A 17569-nucleotide genomic window follows, 5' to 3' on the forward strand; every position below is an offset into this window, starting at 1 on the left:
GAATCGAGCAAATAATAATGCTCGTCTCATCGGGGCTGGTGTGACAGTTATCGGAAGTGCGAAGGAGATCTCCCCCGAGAGCAGCAGCAGCTGCGGGATGGACAGGACGAGACGGGGGCAGCGGGAGATGCACAAAGGCGTAGTGCATCCTGCAAAGGGGGGAGGGATGTACGGAGAGGGGGAACCCCCCCGGGAGACGGGGGCTCTCTGTCGAGGTGGCTGCGGGCATCTTTCCAAAATGAAATTAAATGGTGAGCGGGAGCTGCCAGCCCCCTCGCTCAGCACCTGGGTGCAGGGGAGCTCCTGCCCTTCGGAAAGCCCCCTCCTTGCACCTGTGGAACCAGAGGATGGGCTTTGCTGGTCTTCTTAAGAAGCTGAACTTTGCTTTAGTGAGGAGCAAAGCTCTTGAGATAACAGCTCTTGAGCTACAACAGGTAGCTCTAGTTGGTGAGGCTCTGGGCCCTGTAATCTGGGGTTTTTCCCTCCAATTTCTCTGCTGCTGGAGCAGTAATTTCAGCCCAGCTCACGGGGACACAGGGCAGCGTGAACTCGCCCATGGGAAGCGAGGTCTCCCTGTCAATTCTCTTTAACCAGCTTCTTCTGGACAAAGGTTTCCTCTTTCCTCCCCCACTGCTTTGCTCTAGTCCTGTCTGATATTAAATAACTCCAGAAGCAGTTACAGTTCATTGCTGAGTTAATCTATTTGTGCAGAAGGTGTCATATCAATGCCCATTACAATTTTGTCCCAGCAGCATCTAGAAGCAATTTTTCATCTCTGCTAATTCTTCATTATTTCCATTTCTTACTTTTTTTTTTAAAAAATGTACTTTTTTTTTCTAACTGTACATTTACAGTTTCCGTTTTAAAACAACTTTAAAGATAATTTCCAAAGCCGTTGAGTGTATTAATGTGCTAATAGGAAGTGGGGAATGCAGATGCGAAGTATGAAGTACATTTCCATCCCGAACTGGCAGGAGCTGGAGATGTCAGGGTGTCCCCTGCCATCTGGCCTGTCAGAGCATGTGGCAGATTCACAGCTCTCACGGGAGGGCTCACTGCAGAGGCCACAGGATCCCATTATGCTCTTTATGGGGACAAGCCAGACGTTTGTCTCGCTGGGGCTGGCTATCAGTCGGAGATGCACCAACCACCCACTCTTTTCCGCGGCACCTCAGAAAGCTCGGAGGATGAGGCTGGTACTTAAAGAAATTTTGATGCTTAGGAAGAAGCCTGTCGGAAACCTGAGGCGTTGCAGCCAGACGCAGCTACGAAGCTGAGAGGGGACGCAACCTCCCGTCAGGGCCCCAGCCCTCTCCGCCAGCTGCAGCGCGGCCTTACGCGCGGGGAGCGCTGCCGGTGCTCGGCGCTGCGCAGCGCCGCGGCCAGACCGCGCTGTGCCCCCCCCGCCGGGGCCCTGACACCGCCTCCCTCATTAGCATCCCTTCCTCCTCCTCCTCCTCCTCCTCCTCTCCCCTCCCCTCCCCTCCCCCGCCGCTGGCCGGGGCGCTCCGCCGGCCGGGCGCAGAGGGGTGCATGGCAGGAGCGGCGGAGCCGCGGCGGCCCCGGGCAGCGGCAGCAGCAGCAGCAGCAGCAGCAGCAGCAGCAGCCACCGAGCCGCGCTCTGCTCCGCGGCAGCGCCCGCAGCAACTTTCTCGCTCCGCGGGGTGCGGGAGCGGGGCGATGTGACCGCGCACCCGCCCCGGCGGCGGAGCCTCCCCGGCAGCGCGGAGCGGAGCCTCCCCGGCGGCGCGGACGCGGAGCGGAGCAGCGCGGAGCGGAGCGGAGCGGCACCTCCCCGGCGGAGTAGCGCGGAGCGGAGCCGAGCCCCCCCCCCCCGCCTCCCTCCCCGGCGGCGCCCGCAGCCCGGGGCGGGAGGGCGGATGCGGCGCGGAGCCCGGCGGCCCGGCGGAGCCCAGCGCGGGGCCGGGGCCGGGCCCTGCCGGGGCGGGCGGCGGGAGGCGCGGGGGGATGCCGAGCCCCGCCGCCCGGCACCGCGCCCGCCGCCGGGAGATGCTCCTCGTGGTCGCGCTGTGGCTGGCGTGGCAAGAAGCGCCCGCGGCGCCGACCCCCGCGGCGGACGACATCACCCGGGGAGTTGTGAGTTACCCGCGACCCCCCGCTCCGGGCCGTTCCCCCCCCCCCACCCCCGGCACCCACCCCTGGCCCCCCCACCCCCGGGCATCGCCGGCCCCCGCGGCGCTGGGCGAGCTCCGGCGGCTGGGAATGCTCCCCGGAGCGGCTCGGTGTCCTCCCGGTGCCCCCTTACAGCCGGTGCCCGCTCCCCAGCGCTCCCATTGCGCCTGTGCCCCCCCGCACCCGCCGGAGGGTCCGTGTCTCCCCCTGCACCCAGTGCCCCCCGCCCCATACCCACCGCACGGAGCCTTTTGAAGCCGGTGTCCCCCCTCCCTTGCAGCCGGTGCACGGGGCACCCCTTGCAACCGTCGCACACCCCCTGCACCCAGCGCACGGTGCCTGCCCCCCCCCCCCCCCCGCACCCGCTACGCTGTGTCCCCCTGCACCCCGGCACGGTGGCCCAACTTTCCTCCCGCCCAGCATCCGCGGGGGGATGGCCCCGCCAGCGTTCGCACACGGGTGGTGATTTCTCAGGCGCTGAGGAAGGGCTGGCCTCTCTCAAGGGCTCTCCGCCTGCGGTGGAGCCACACAAACTCCTGCCAGCAAGCAGGGTGAAACGGCACGTTTGGAGTGGGAGCCATCCCTGGGGACTGGGACGCGCTGGGGGATGCGTTAGGGGCTGCTCTGTGCCGGCAGCAGGCAGAGGGTTGACTTCGTTGCGGTGGTCTGCATGGCATGGTGGTCCTCTGGTCCTGCTTCTCCGCTCACAGGTGCCTGCTGGGTTTGCAGGGAGATGACAGGTTTTAGCAGGCAGCGAGGGCTTAGGTCATGTCCCTGCCGGGTCACGGTGCCAGCAGGTCCGCACAGCTCCACGCCGCCGCCTCTGAGAGGGGAGATGGAGGCTTTTCTCCTGGAGGAGGAAAAGTTTCTCGGAGCTGATGCCAGCCGTAGCTCAGAGAGGAGAAGCCCCACAACTACATCAAACCTGGGTGTTGGAAAGCCGGCCATGGGTGGGCATGGATGAGCAGTCCTGGGACCGGACCCGCCAGTTTGGAGAAATTCCCTGAAATTCAGCGAATTTCAAAACGCCGCCTGTGCGCTGCTGTGAAGGAAGGAGGGAGGATTTGCAGCGCGGCAGGGTTATCTAACGAGCGGGGCTCGCGCAGAGCAGTGCGCCAGGACGCTGCCGCTGCCGCCGAGGCTCGGCCGCCAAGCGCGTGCTCCGGCTGGCGGGCTCCTGCTCAGACACCTGCCGGGAAGGACAAAGCGTATCGTTCCCCATGGGCTCCTAGCAGAATAGAAAATGTGGGGAAAATAAGGCACATCTGCATTATTACGGTGCATTTGCTTTCCTCTATAACCGAATGTTAAAGCTGGAATGAATATTTCATGCAAACAGCACACAAATTGGTGTATTCTGCCCCAATCAATTTGACTCAAAGTTTGTCTTTGACCTGCTTTTGCCCTTGCTACCGTACGTGCTGCACTCAGCTTTTACAGGTTAAATGTTAATACTCAAGGGGGCTTATTAGTTATCGCGGACAGCTTTCAGGCATTAAGGTACCTTTTTTTTTTATCCTGGACTGGATTTGAGCAGTAGCTCAAAACCATGCTGAAGAGCTGTGATCGTCTCGCAAAGCAAAAGGTGCCGGGGATGGCGATAACTGTGCAGAAGTGAACTGCGGGAGAAGGGGATTACAGAGCCCTACGTTAAGAGGCTATTTAGGCTGGGGAGGACAGAGCAGATGATGTCGGATGGGTGTGTCGGTGATTTCTGGCTGGGGCAAATACATCTCTCTGGCTGGAGACGGTGCTGGTGGGATTAGGAAGGGGTTGGTTGTAAAGCAGGTTTGTGCTTATGCCCTCTAATGAGCAGCAGGGAGCAGAAAATGCCAGGTATTTTCAGAGGTGTTTGTCAGGAAAATACCACCGTGTGGGAAGTGAGAGCTTTAAGAAGAATTATTTGACATCCACTTTATGAAGCAACTAAGAAATTAAAGATCTGTGATGCATTTCAACCAAATATTTGAAAACTAGGAGGCATGAAACCATGGCAATAGAAAGCTCCGCTAACCTTTGAAAATTATATCCAGAAATTCTCTGCAGTAAATAGAGCACAATGTCAATGGAGCTTTTACATCCCAAATACCCCTCCCTTGCAGCCGAGAAGCTTTCGGCGCCGAGCAGCACTGCACCTCCGAGCTGCGTCCTCCGCTCCAGCCCCGCCGTAGGTTTGTTTTAAATGAAACAGTGATGCTGGGCCAAATTAAAGTTCAGCAAAATGAAAGAGGGCTATAATTCAAAGGCAGTTCTTGTTAGAGTGCTGCCCAAAGCAATATAATATTGAGTGATCCTCCAGATTTCATTACTAGTGGAATATCCTGCCCAGTTTATAAATCTAGCTTGATTATTAATGTTTTTATTGTTCTCCATTAGCTGCTCTAACAAAGAGAGCATAAAATAGCAGATGGAACGGAGCTTGACGTGAGTGTTTTGCTTGAATTTTAGCACGTTGCTTTTGAGATTTACTACTTTGCATTTCGCGCTGCTGCCTTTACAGTAAACCCCCCAACCCCTCCTCACCGCAGTGCCCAGCGTTCGCAAATCGCGTCTTTTTATGGCTGTTTGGGCTTCAGAGTCTCAGGGGTGCCGGCAGCAGAAACTTTATATACACTAGTAGTAACCGAGTAATAAGAGCTCTCGCTTCGCCTGGGCTCTGAACCAGGTCTGAGGGGAGGTCTGCCTTCAAGTTTTATTTTGCAGAAGAGCCGGTGCAGTGGAGTCTGTACAGTGAAGGTGTTGACCTGGAGACCTGCTGGTTTGTAAAGGAGCTGGCTGGTAAAGGGGCAGCTCCTGCCCGCCGGGCTGCGTTCCTGCCCGCTGCGGGTCTGGCAGCCGTGCGGTGGGACACTGGGCGCCGGGCAAAAGCTGTGGCCTGAGGAGGGACCGATGCCCAAAGCTGAGCAAGCTTGGCCCCGAGGGAGATGCTTCGCCCTGGCAGTGGGGTTGCAGGATGGGAGCTGGTGGTGGGGCGGTGGTGGTGGCACCGCCGAGATCATCCCTCGTGGACGCGGGCTCTGGAGTCAGTGGCCGAGGGACGCAGGAGTGCCAGGAAAGTTTTAGTTTGGTTGCGAGAGCGTGGGTGCAAAGAAAAAAAAAAAAGACTGTGAGCTGCTTTTTCTTGACTGTGTGGTCAGGGGTGACGGGGAAGTTCTGTGTGTGCCCCCCAGGCGTTTCTCCAGCTGGGACTTGCTGGGCATTCCTGGGGGCTTGCGTATGAGCGATGCCTCTCTCGGCCTCCGGCTCACAAAGCCCGTCTGTGTTGTTCCCAGAGAAGTTGCTCCCAGGGGATGGAGGCATTTGCATTCATCGGTGGAGACCAGGGGACACGCATCCCCCTCTGCCACCGTCCCAAGCGGCTCTTTGTTCAGGGCAGGGCCCTCGCCTTTGTGGCAGCTTCTCATTTGAATGACAAGGATGCGCTTGTGGGGAGAGCTGGGGTGGCAGCGAGCCTTGTGAGGCTGGGCCCCCCCCGGCTGGCTGCGGTGGGCCGGGGGGCAGACAGAGGCTCCTCTGTATCCCCGCACCAGGGAGCCGAGGGGCAGGAGGAGCAGCGGGTTCCTACGAGGCTGCGCCCCGCATCTCCCAGGTGCCGAACGTCAAAGCAGAAGCCGGCCCGCGCCTGGGGAACAGGCTCCTTCTTGCTGTTTCTGGGGTGCTTTTCCTGCTGCGGGAGGGTAGGAGCATCCTGCTGCTGTGGCTGCCAGACGCCCGCGCGCAGCTGCGCGTCCCGGCCCAGCCGCCCTCCCGTTCCCACCTGCGCCGGGATCGGCCAGGAACTCCCCTAAATTGCTGCATTCGAGTACCTGGGGATGGGCATGGTGTCCCCGAGACATGGCGTACCTCCTGGTGCCAGGCTTGGCATAATTAGCCCTCTTAAAGTAAAATCCTTGTATGGAAATAGGCTGTTCCCTCTATCAGGAGAAACTACCAGACTCGTAACCTTCTGTTTCTGCTAATGGGGAAATTAAAAATTGATAATCCCAGTTGGAGCTTCGTTCAGCCTTCTAAAATGGCAAGTCTTTCACGACAAAATGCTCAATAGGTTCCCTAAATAATAATGCATTCAGGCCAACGGTGTTGGAGAGAGGAGCTTTGCTTGGCCCCTCTGCTGCTATTAAAGCACTTCATCCCCTTCCCGCACGGAGCAGTGGCCATCCCAGGTCCATGAATTCCCTCCAAGAAAGTTAAGCTACCATGTTAAAAAAAAAAAAAAAAAAAAGTGCTGCTGGTTACATTTTAAGGTACCTCTTGAAGCCAAAGTGCAATGCAAACTAAATTGGCTTGACAAAAGGCTGGCTGGAAGCTTTCAAAGACAGGCTCCTGTGAAAGCATTTAATCTGGTATTAAAGCCCTGGCTGGTTTGAACCGCTACTTCCCTTTCAGATTTGAGCACCCCAGACCTCCAGATACAGTAATGCAATTTCCTTCTGGCTTGGCTGCTATTGTGGGCCCAGCCGTGTGAATTACCCAGGGTAGTTAAGCTAAATTACCCGCTTTAATGAGATTCTGCCTTCAGGAAGGGTTCCGAGCAGGTGGGTGAAGCCCTGCTGCCACCGGGGACTTCCCCGTGGTTGTGCTGGGGATGGAGCGGGTGAGCTCCCACCTTGGCCTCGCTCCTCATCCTTGGGCGCCGCAGCGAAGCGTTGCGGGGTAGAAGCAGCTCCTGGCTGCCAGGACCCCCCCAGCAAGACCCTGCCGTCCCCGGTGGCAGCGTGCGGTGGGGCGGTACCCCCGTGCCCTCCTTTTGCCCCCAAAACCTCCTGGGGCTCTCACAAGGGAGGTCGCTGCCTGCGTGCGCCTACCTGACTCGACCCGCGATATTTCGTTGCGCTCCCTCGTTAAATTAAACTTGCGAAGAGGCGACGCGAAACGCAGCACCTTCCCGTCCCCTGCCTGGCATCGGACGGGGCTCTCCCGCTTTGGTGTCCGGGTGTGACTCGCTGTCGGGACCACACACATCGGCCCCGCCGAGGACACGGGGGTGACATGGGTGTGACACGGGTGATGTCGTCATGAAACGGGCGGGCTCGGGTGTCTCCGACACCCTGTTTTGTCCCTGCAGGTTCATTAATGCCATCGGCGGCTCGCTCTGACTCATCGCCGAGGCCGCGCACTAATTTCTCATTATTTACTCATTGGCAAAAGTGCTGCGGGAATGGGCTGTGCGGCTCCGGGAAAGGTCACGCTGTGGCTGAGGGAACCTTTATTTCTGGATGCTGTGGGAGCAGGCGTGTACCCAGCGTGGGGCTCGGGTCCTAGCTGGCTCGTGGAGGTGACAACGTGGGAGGGAAAAGCCCTCGCATCTCGGGTGCGAATTGCCGGCTGATGGTAAACCTGGGCCACCGCGTCACCGCTCTTTAAAGTGTCTCGTTCAGAGTAGAGCTGCACTTGAAAGCCAAGGATTTGCTTTCAAAATAACCCGAGATCTGACAGCAACAGTTCTCAAAATGCTTTCTTTAATCAAAATCACTTTAAATGGGTAGATTTGGGAGTTTCGGAAGCTCTTGCTGCTGCGCGCGTGCAGCTGCGTGTGTCTTCTTTGTCCCAGATTTTTATGAGGATTGTCTCTGATTTCTGGGTCAGAGAATTAAGAGATTTGATGTTACATTAAAAAAACCCACAGCAAACCACATATGCGAAGTTAAATCCAGTGCAAAACAAAGCAGACGTGCGGGGGCAACGGGAAGAAGCTGCTGAAGGACCGGAGAGTTTTAGATGAGCGTAATGAGAAACTGCCTTTGCCAACAGGTTTGTTCAGAGGGAAGTCCTGCCGTGACTGACGTGGAGTAAATGCCGATGTTCACCGAGGAGTGTGGTCTTCAGATGGGACTCTGGCAGTTTGATTAGCCATGATGATTTAATAGAAAAGAACCCGATTAAATCTGAGGAATTTCCTGCATCAGAATAAACCATATGCGCAGAAAATCACTCTTCCAAGAAATGTGGAGATGATCTACAGCTCCTGGCAAGAACGGTCCGAATACGGTGATTTGGAAAGTGGCAGTATATTCAGGATTTTTTTTATATTATGTTTTCAAGAGGGAGTTTCTGCCTGTTGACTGTCAGTGGTCAGGCGGAGTTCTTCACACCGGCTGACATATTATTTCATCCTGACAATATTGATCTTTTGGGTGAACAAAAGCAATTTTACCTGTGTCACAGGGTCCTTGCTTGAAGGTGATGGACATGTTTGGATTATATCGTCTTGTCATTTAACAAACCCCAACTGGCATCTCCTGTGGTTCAGCTCCCGGCTGCTGAAGATCACCCGGCAGCCCAGGCGCTGCCGGTATGTCCTGGGTTTGCTCTGCAATTCCAGTCTGTCCTACACGGCCCGCTACCCGTCCTTCTTTAAGGATGCAGGACAAAAGGTTCTCTCATCCACAACACAAGTAGGAGATAAGAGGTCTGGACTGCTTCATCCACAGGTCTCTCTTGATTTGCGGAGGTTGCCTGTCCTGCACCATGGCAGAGGCATTTAACCCCCATACAGCTTCCCCAGGGCCTCCATCCCAAACCACCCAGCTCTGGATTTTTCCACTTCCCACCAAATGTCCCTTGCTGGAGATGGCAGATTACCAAGAGGTCAAAAGGAAACTTCACAGGCTGTTGCCAGACTTCGGGGATCTCGCTGTCCAAGGCTTTTTTGAGGTTGAAGAAGCAGATCTGAGAGCGGTGTTGGGACCAAGTGAGCAGCTGAACCTTGGAGAGGTCCTGAATGGGATGAAAAGATAGAAAAGACTGGTGTGCGAGGAAGGGGTTCCCGTGAGATCCCTTTTGAGAGGAAAGCCCACTCATCTGAGGAAGCGCCCACTTGATTGGCAGCTGTAGACTTTCAAAAATACTGCGAGTTATAGGCTATAGTGCTTGTTCTCAGGCTTTGACTCTTTACGTATCAGTCAACCCTTCGTGAAGATTTGCTTTTCTCGGTGAGATGTTGTCACGTGTAGAAGTACTACTGCTAATATTGTGGCTGAAGTGCATCGGGGGAGATGGATTCTCATGTTTCCCTTGAAGTCGAAGCTGTGACTCCTGGTGCCCTGAGCTGCTGGGCGGCTCTGCGGGGTCCTCTGCAGCCACCCTGGGCACAGTGCCTTCTCAAAGGCCTATAATTACAAAAAACCATGGAGGTCTGCTTGGGCAAAGGGTGTAACACAAGCAAATGCTCCTTTTGCCCTGCTGTAGCTCCTGGGAAGTTTGGCTATAGGATCCCAAGGAAAGCATGAGGACCAAAAAGGTACCGGAACTGCTAGAGCCAATCCCATCATCACTCCAGACCTAGTTACCTGTAAGATCTGAAGCTGATGAATTCAGCCTTTAGGAAAGGGTGTCAGGTCTCATTTGTCACTGAGCAAGAGAGAAACAAAGCAGTATCTCCTGTTTTTCTTGAGCCGACCATGTGGATCTCCTCCAGAGATATTACAGAATCACAGAACCGTATAGGTTGCAAAAGACCTTTAAGATCATCGAGTCCAACCGTAAACCAGCACTGCCCAGCCCACCACTACACCATGTCCCTAAGCACCTCATCCACACGGCTTTTAAATACCCCCAGGGATGGGGACTCAACCACTGCCCTGGGCAGCCTGGTCCAGTGCTGGACAACCCTTTCGGTGAAGGAAAATTTCCTCATATCCAGTCTAAACCTCCCCTGGCGCAACTTGAGGCCATTTCCTCTCGTCCTATCACTTGTTACCTGGGAGAAGAGACCGACCCCACCTCTCCACACCCTCCTTTCAGGCAGTTGTAGAGAGCGATGAGGTCTCCCCTCAGCCTCCTTTTCTCCAGGCTGAACAACCCCAGGTCCCTCAGCTGCTCCCCATCAGCCTTGTGCTCCAGACCCTTCCCCAGCTCCGTTGCCCTTCTCTGGACACGCTCCAGCCCCTCAATGTCTCTCTTGGAGTGGGGGGCCCAAAACTGAACACAGTATTCGAGGTGCAGCCTCACCAGTGCCGAGTACAGGGGCACGGTCACTGCCCTAGTCCTGCTGGCCACACTATTTCTGACACAAGCCAGGATGCCATTGGCTTTCTTGGCCGCCTGGGCACACTGCTGGCTCATATTCAGGTGGCTGTCAACCAACACCCCCAGGTCCTTCTCTGCCAGGCAGCTTTCCAGCCACTCTTCCCCAAGCCTGTAGCGTTGCATGGGGTTGCTGTGGCCCAAGTGCAGGACCCAGCACTGAGCCTTGTTGAACCTCACACAATTGGCCCCTCATACAATTACGTCCAGTCAACATTAGTTATGTCCTAGCTGGTGCTTGGCCAAGGCTGTGCCTTTGAGAAGGCATGTGCTGGGGAGCATGGGGAGCTCCCACCAGCCCGTAGGCTTGATCCCACCTTGTTACTTGTGTTTACCTTGTCGTTGCTGTTCCTTCTTCATGCTCGTAATGTCCCTCCGGCACGTCCGCCAACAGAAGGGCAGTCAGCGATGCTGCTCGAGAAGCATCTTCGCTCCTTTGATAAATTCTCTGCATTAAATTGGCTTTTATTTTTGTTGTTTGTTCTCCATTTTGCTGCTGCTTGGCAAATTCCCCATTGCTCTGTACCAAGCCATGCTGTCTCTACCTTTGCATCCTTCATGTCAGAGATGCATTTTTGTTCAAAAGCAAGAGGAAATTGGGTTCACAAAAGGGAAATCCCTCATAGATGCGCCTGTGAAATGGCAACGTGTTTTATATAAAGGCACAGCTAAAGAGAGGCAGGTGGTTTGGGACTTTTGCCACATTTTGTTTATGCTGCAGAAATGTATCCTCCAGCTCTGATCAATGAGACTCCGAAATGAGGAATAATCTTGCACGGCCTCAGCCGGCACTAAAGTGTAGAGCAATCCAGTTCTTCCTCCCGGGCTGGATGCATGTCATATTTCATGACAGAATGACAGCCCCGTCAGACAATCTGTTGCTGTTTTGGCATTTCTAATACACCTCGTGCTTTGGTACGCACTCACTCAGTGTCCAGCAAGATCAAGATAATCTAGAGGAAATCGGCTGTCATGCTCCAAGGTCCCATATGGGCGGTGAACGGGGCAACAGTGATTTGAGTAGTCTTCTACAAGCTCACCTGGGTTAAAAAACTTCCCCAAGAAGATACTAAAATTCTCTTTCTCTGCCTAAAACCCAGAGCACCAAGTGCCTGATCTGCCAGGCTCTGAGGCACGAGACGTAGTTGTTGACCGAGCAACCGCATCGCTTGCTGAAAGGTAACCTGAGCTCTGAGCACCGGGTCTCTAACAGTGAAAGGCTTCCCTTCGTGAAGGGTATCCAGTCCGGTCTGGTGTTGGGTGGCTTTCATAGGGTCTCCTCCTTTGACCATCGCTGCAGCTCCCTGGGGTACAGCTCAAGGGGCTCCACACGAGAGGCGGTTGCTGGGTCAGCGCTTGGCAGCGTTATATATTTCGGCTCTTAAGAGCTGTTTTGTTCCCCATCAAACCGCGGCAGTGCAGAGGGTCGCGTAGTGGAGGCAGAAGCACTTGACGTATTTGCTCAGAGCTGCGGTATGAATACGAATGCTGCTGCGTAGGTGCCGGTGACAGTTTGCACGTGGTTAGGCTGCACCTCGGCAGGGTCCTGGCAGCGCTGAGTCCTGTCGCCGCTCGTGACGCCGCTGGCAGCCAGAGGCATGGAAGAAGAGGAGCACTTGCGGGAGCTGGGCCTGCCCCGGCCGCAGCTGCGGGATGCCCTGGAGTGACTTCTGCCTTCTGGACGCGTACGGGGCTGCTGGCCGACCCCGGGCTGGGGTAGGCGTGTGCCCGTGGATCTGCTCTGCAAAGCCCATCTGCTGAGCTGGGCCAGCTCTTTTCATCCACGCTTCGGTTACTGGGGGGGGTTTACTTTCACCGGTGTATCTCTTGCCAGCTAGGTCTTTCCCCGCATCGGGGTTTGCCAGGAGCCCAACAGCACCCTGCGGACGAAGCCGTTTCCCCAGAGGAGCAGCTCCTGAGGGTCCGTGCTCCCCGCCTGGGCTGTGCTCGGGGATGCGGAGGTTGGAGGAGACGGGTGATGGTGGGTGCCCCTCCACGCCTCCCAGGGAAGGCCCGTTCCCCTCCCCGCAGCCCCTCGGCGTTAGCAGAGCTATTCCAGAAAATCACCTTTTTGAGCAAAAGGGGTTGCTTTCTGCAACAGCAACAAACGGTGAGCCGGGGCTGCAGAACTGCCACCTCCCCGCTCCCAGCCTTTGCGGGGACCTCTCCTGGGAGATGTACATGGGGGGTTTTGCAGGCAAAAAACCCCAGGGCGAGATCCCGTCCCCAGCCTCCGGCGTGCCCCGGCTGCGGCGGCTGCAGGGCCGGGCGGGCTGGGCCGGGCCGGGCGGGCGCTGCTCGGGGACCCCGGTGCGTCCCCGTCGGTGTCGTGCCGGTGCCCTCTTGTGGAAACCGGGGAAATATCCGAGAAAATACGTTGGTGCTGGGCTGGGTGCGGGGGTTGGAACCCCCCGTGGGTGCTGGGCTCTCCCCCCGGCTCTGCGCCGGGCCCTGCTGCCCGAGTGCCGCCTTCACTGCTGGTACGGATGGAGGGGGAGGGAAAAGGTATTGACTTAGCCTGGGAGGAGGGGGCTCCCAGCACCCAAATCCTGCCCCTTGGTGCAGACCTTTGGTCACTTAAATCCCTGCGTGGTGACAGCAGTCCGTGCTTTAAGTGGATAAAGTTTGCCAAGTGCCTTCTGCGCCTCCTTGCTCTTATTCTGCCGTAATTGCCCTCTACCTCGTAGCAAATACCTTTATCAGCAGCTGCACGCACTTTGACTTTCTTCTTGAAATAGCGTACCGTGGCGCTGAGCCCGCCGGGTAGTCCCGTAACCGCAGAGCAGGCACAGCCCCACCGTCGCCCGTCTGCGGCGGCTCGGCCGCTCTCCTCGGGAAGGCGTTACGCTGCTTCGGCCACCTCCTGAAAATGTCGGCGGGTGAACGCACCCACGGGACCGCGGCGCCGATGTGCTGGCGCTTGCCCTCGCAGCCCGGCACCACCCCTCCGTCGCACTCGGGCAGCTCCGGCCGCAAAGGGTGGTGATTCAGAGCTGCCCTGGAGCAAACCTGCTGGTGCCAAGCACCTTCTGACCCTGCCAACCGCCTCGCTTCCAGGCCCCTTTGTAATAGCTGGCAGAAATCGTGCTACGCTGTGTAGGAAATGCCAGCCCGGCACCGTCTGTCTGTTTTCCATCCTCTGTTCTGGTTTCCCAGCCCTGCGGGACCCTGGTGAGCCACGTGCCCGTCTCGCACCTCCGCCGTGGGAACAGCTCGGGCAGTGGATCTAGCCCTGCTGCTTGGGAAGCCCCAGTCCCACCGCTTCCCTGAATTAAAGTTCTCCTTATCACCTCCATGCTTCCCTCCTATCTCATTTATTAATAGCCTCTTCCTAAAAAAACAGCTTCTGTTTTAAATTTCTAAAGAATTTTAACTATTAAAACCAACCTGTCTCCTCCCGCGTTTCCCAGGCACTTGGCAGCCGCTCTTTCTTCCACGCTTTCCTGGAAAGCAGCGTCTACAAAAGCCCGGCCGTGTTGGCGGAGGTCACCGGTGCCAGCCCGAGGCCGGGGCCGTGCGTCGTTGGAGGCGAAAGGGAGCCGGAGTTGTGGGAGCTTTGTGTCGAATTCATCTGGAGTCCTCGGGGCTACTCGCTGTCCCTCCGGCATCGTGCCTGCCCGTGCGATCATAGATACTCATTTTTTGCTCATCCGTTTAGAGGAATCGGTTCTCCAGGCAAGGACATCTGCTTTTTTGTAGCTCTGGGATCATCTCTCAGCCTCTAGGTTATCTAGACCCATACCGTGTCCGAACCCTGCCAGTTGAGAATTCATTTCCTTTTGGTGAGGGACAATATTGTATTTTTGATGCTGCGCACAGGGAATTCAGTCTTGGGAGCCAGACTTGTTCAGAGCCAGGTTTGAGCGGAGATGAGGAGCTGAGCCCTTCCTCACGTGCTCCGAGAGGCTCGAATCTTATTCAGAGCCAAGAGATACAACTGCAGAAATTTAATTAACATTGCAAAACCCTTTAAAGCAGAGTTTCTGGCAAAATTGCCATCTCCGCTGTGCAAGCGGGTAGGATGCCTGAGCAGCCTCCACAGGGAACTGTCACGAAATAACAAATGTTTCTTTGCCCAGGCGGTTGCGAGGACAACGGTGGAAATCGATACGGCACGCTCTCCTCTGCCGGGGTAGCCTTGAACCCTAAAGAGAAAACGAACTGGCAGCCAGCTCCCCAGCACATCACCTCGGGACGCTCCAAAGAGCTGGAAGTTGTGGGCAGCGGCTGGGCGCGGGGCGACGTGCCGGCGTGGACCACCTGGGGAAGCGGGCAGGGTCTGGCCGTCGCCCGTGGGTGATGAACCGGGGCTGCTGTGGAGCCCTGGGCAGGGGCTGGTGCAGAGGAGGTCACCTCCGTTTGCAAATTAGATTTTTATTGTTTATAGCAAAAAAAAAAAGTGACCACCTGCAGCCATGACTGAGCCTGGAGAAATAATAATAAAGGCAGTGGCAGGCGGAGTAAAATATACACCCAGTGGTTCCTCCACGAGGACAAGAGGGGCAGAGGGAATTGCTCTGTTGAGATAATCCCAATACTTCCATTTTTCAAGGGTTTACAGGTCTCCATCCACATCGTCCTGGAGGAGGAGCTTGTTCCTGGGGGGGCCCACACACCAGCATTGCTTTCTGCTGCGATCGGATGATCAAAGTCCAGACGGGACGTGCTCAAGCCATCCGAAAAGGAGGCGACCAGAACCGGCCCTTCTTTGGGGACTGCGCAGAAATAGGGGTGCCAGGCTGAGGGATCGCTGCCAGTTCCCAGCTGCCCTTACCTTCAAGGGCCATAAGGGCCTACTAGCCAGAAAAAGGGGAGATTCTGCTCCTCGTTAAGAAGCGTAAAGGAAATTAGCTGTTTCCACGGCATCAAAACAGCTGAAGGAACTGGTGGACTCCAGTCTCCCCGGGCCTGACTTGCTGGCACGTGGCGGGGTGGGAGGTAACCTCGGCAAGAGCAGCGACTGAAGCAGCTGCAAACAAATCCTTTAAGGACTCTCCTGACATAAATAAACATGGAAAATAAATGATGTCCCCGGCACTCTGCCCTCAACTGATGGGAAACAAGCTGCATTAACATAGTAGTTCAATAACCTGAAAGAGCTTCAGAAGAGACCTGCTCGCCAGCCCCGGGAGAGGGGAGCGCTGCCTGCGAGCGTGCGAAACGAGGTTGTGAAATGTGGCAGAGCACAGAACGACGGGGTGAGAAAGTACTCGAAAATTGAATTATGAGTCATGGTGGTTTTCCTACGAGGAAGAGCAGGGAGGAGAGGAGGTGTCTGTAGCCGATGGCGAGTGTGCAAGGTGAGGGCAAGGGTGCCCGGTTTGTACCCTGAACTTTGGAGCTGTGACCAGGGAAAGTCGCCTGGGTTTTCTGTTCGTCACACGAGTAGTAATATCTTACGTCCTGCAGGGGAATATGCTGAGAGTTAACATGAGGGTGCATAAAGTCTCCTAGGGGACTTAGTGATGGAAATCCCATCCCCAAAGGTGCAGCAGTAGGTGCCTAGGCAGAGGGGGCTGCCGGGGTGGCTGCTCCCGCCGTCGTGGGCAGCTGCCCCGGCTCTTTGTGGCACAGAAAACCTTGAACTTCACCCTCAGCCCACCCCGCTCCTTCCTGCTTCCCACCGCTTCAGCCCATCTCCTGCTTCATCCTTAATCAGAGAGGACGGGGCGTTACCCCGGTATTCAGCGCTCCCTGAAAGCGTCTCTCTTCCAGCAGCCTCTGGATGGAGCGGAGGGGTTACCGCTTCTTTTATTCAGACTGTTGCATTTCTCCAGCTTCTCTAGAAAATTCCCTTTGTTCATTAAACGACCTGTCTGTTCGGGCCCAGATGGCTGCTTTTCTCTCAGCTTTAGAAATCGCCTGCTTAATTTCCCTGGTGCCCTGCCAGCCCTGCGCCAGGGAGGCTGCCGGGGAGGGGGAAGGAGAGCGTGCGGCAGCCGGCACGGCGTGCACCGACGACGTGCTGCGGCCGAGAGGCTCTTGCAGGGCTTCCCCGGCACCGTCCCTGCCTGCGGGGACAGCTCTGGGCAGGACGGGGAAGACCAAAAACTGCCCCGGTCTGGTGGAGTGATGGCTGGAGGACCCTTCCCACCCGCTCAGGGTCTCCTGGTGGTCCTGTTTCTACCCCCTGCCCTACCAAAACAGCACTGGGGGGGCTCAGTCCCGCACTCACATCTCTGTGAGTTTTCCTATTTCCAGCCTTGTGCTAGGGCTGTTTCCTTGTGTTTTGAATTTAACTCTTAACGTTAACTCTTGATTTCAGTGCGCTGTGCTTGTGATGCCAGTGACCCATGCCTGTGGCAGGTATCGGGTGCCCAAGGTATCCCTGGGCATCACCGAAGGGCTGGGCACCCCAAAAACCCCATGCTATCGGAGTCCAGGACAAGAAAACCAAACACGGCTGAAAGGGGTGCAAGCGTTTTAGGTGGAGGGGAGTGCTACAACCCTGGCTGGGCTTGGGGGGACGGGGAAGGCTTTGCAGGAACCTGTCCTGCTCTGCTGAGGATTCAAGAGCAAGAAAGCCAGGCTGAGAATTTCCTCGGCGCTCGAGGGAAAGCGTGTTACGATCGGGCAAGGCCTATATATATTTTATATAGTGACTTTTAACATGCAGCTCCATTCTAGGGAAGGTGTTGTTTGGGGGGAGGGCCGCCGTGCGAAAGCAGCACTCCATCACGGCAGCTGACAGCAGTGCCCTGCCGGGGGGGCTGCGCAGGCAACGCCGTGGGCTTTGCTCACCCGTGCGTTTTGGAGCCCTTTCTACCCTCCTCCTAAAGCCGCTTTCGCAGGAGAGGTTCCTCCAGAAAGGCAAGCCGACAAAAGTTGGTTTGGTGACTCAACTGACGGGCGCCTGTGTTGATGCCTTAACTGCAGAAGGAGGCTTAGGACCCGCTAAAAGAAATTGCACCTTCCGCACAATTCTTAATTCCTTTGCTGCAGGTAGCGTGGCAGATAAGTGGCCTCTTTGCTGAGGGGGTGGTGGTGGCCTTTATGGAATCGACCTCCTGCTCGTTTTCACCGCCTCGTTTCACAGGCTCCCCGCACTGTGGTTTTCGAGCTTCCAGGTGCACGTTGGTGTTTTACGTAGGAAGATGGGTTTGGGCCCGAGATGGGCGAGGGATGCGCGTACTGCAAATGCATCTGGGGGTCCGACGTGCCGCCGAGGTGCCGGCCACCGTTTCCCACCGGAGGAGGAGATTCAGCATGGGCCTGATGCTGCTGAACCCCTCTGGGTCCCTGCCGCCGTGGCTGCCCTTCTTGGGGTACCACCTCCCCTTCGTGTTTCAGATGCAATGCAAGAAAATGCATCCTATTTTGAAGGCGTCTTAGTGCAGTCATGCTAAATTTAAAGCTCACCTTGGCAGGGCGGCCCAACGTGTAAGTTCACTCGTTCATTTTGCGTCCCGGC

The 17569-nt window shown here is 56.3% G+C and overlaps 1 protein-coding gene across 2 annotated transcripts in view; it reads left to right on the forward strand.

The window, feature by feature from the left end:
• The first annotated feature begins 1495 nt into the window (after window positions 1–1495).
• MMP17 (matrix metallopeptidase 17) overlaps window positions 1496–17569 on the forward strand; it is a 70443-nt gene continuing 54369 nt past the window's right edge. For both annotated transcript variants that reach the window (XM_075516371.1, XM_075516373.1), the window contains exon 1: window positions 1496–2097. In XM_075516371.1, coding sequence (XP_075372486.1) covers window positions 1969–2097 — 129 coding nt within the window. In that variant the 5' untranslated portion in view covers window positions 1496–1968. The remainder of the gene's footprint in view (window positions 2098–17569) is intronic.

Source organism: Mycteria americana, chromosome 13 (assembly GCF_035582795.1).
Source record: "Mycteria americana isolate JAX WOST 10 ecotype Jacksonville Zoo and Gardens chromosome 13, USCA_MyAme_1.0, whole genome shotgun sequence".
NCBI classification, from domain to species: domain Eukaryota; kingdom Metazoa; phylum Chordata; class Aves; order Ciconiiformes; family Ciconiidae; genus Mycteria; species Mycteria americana.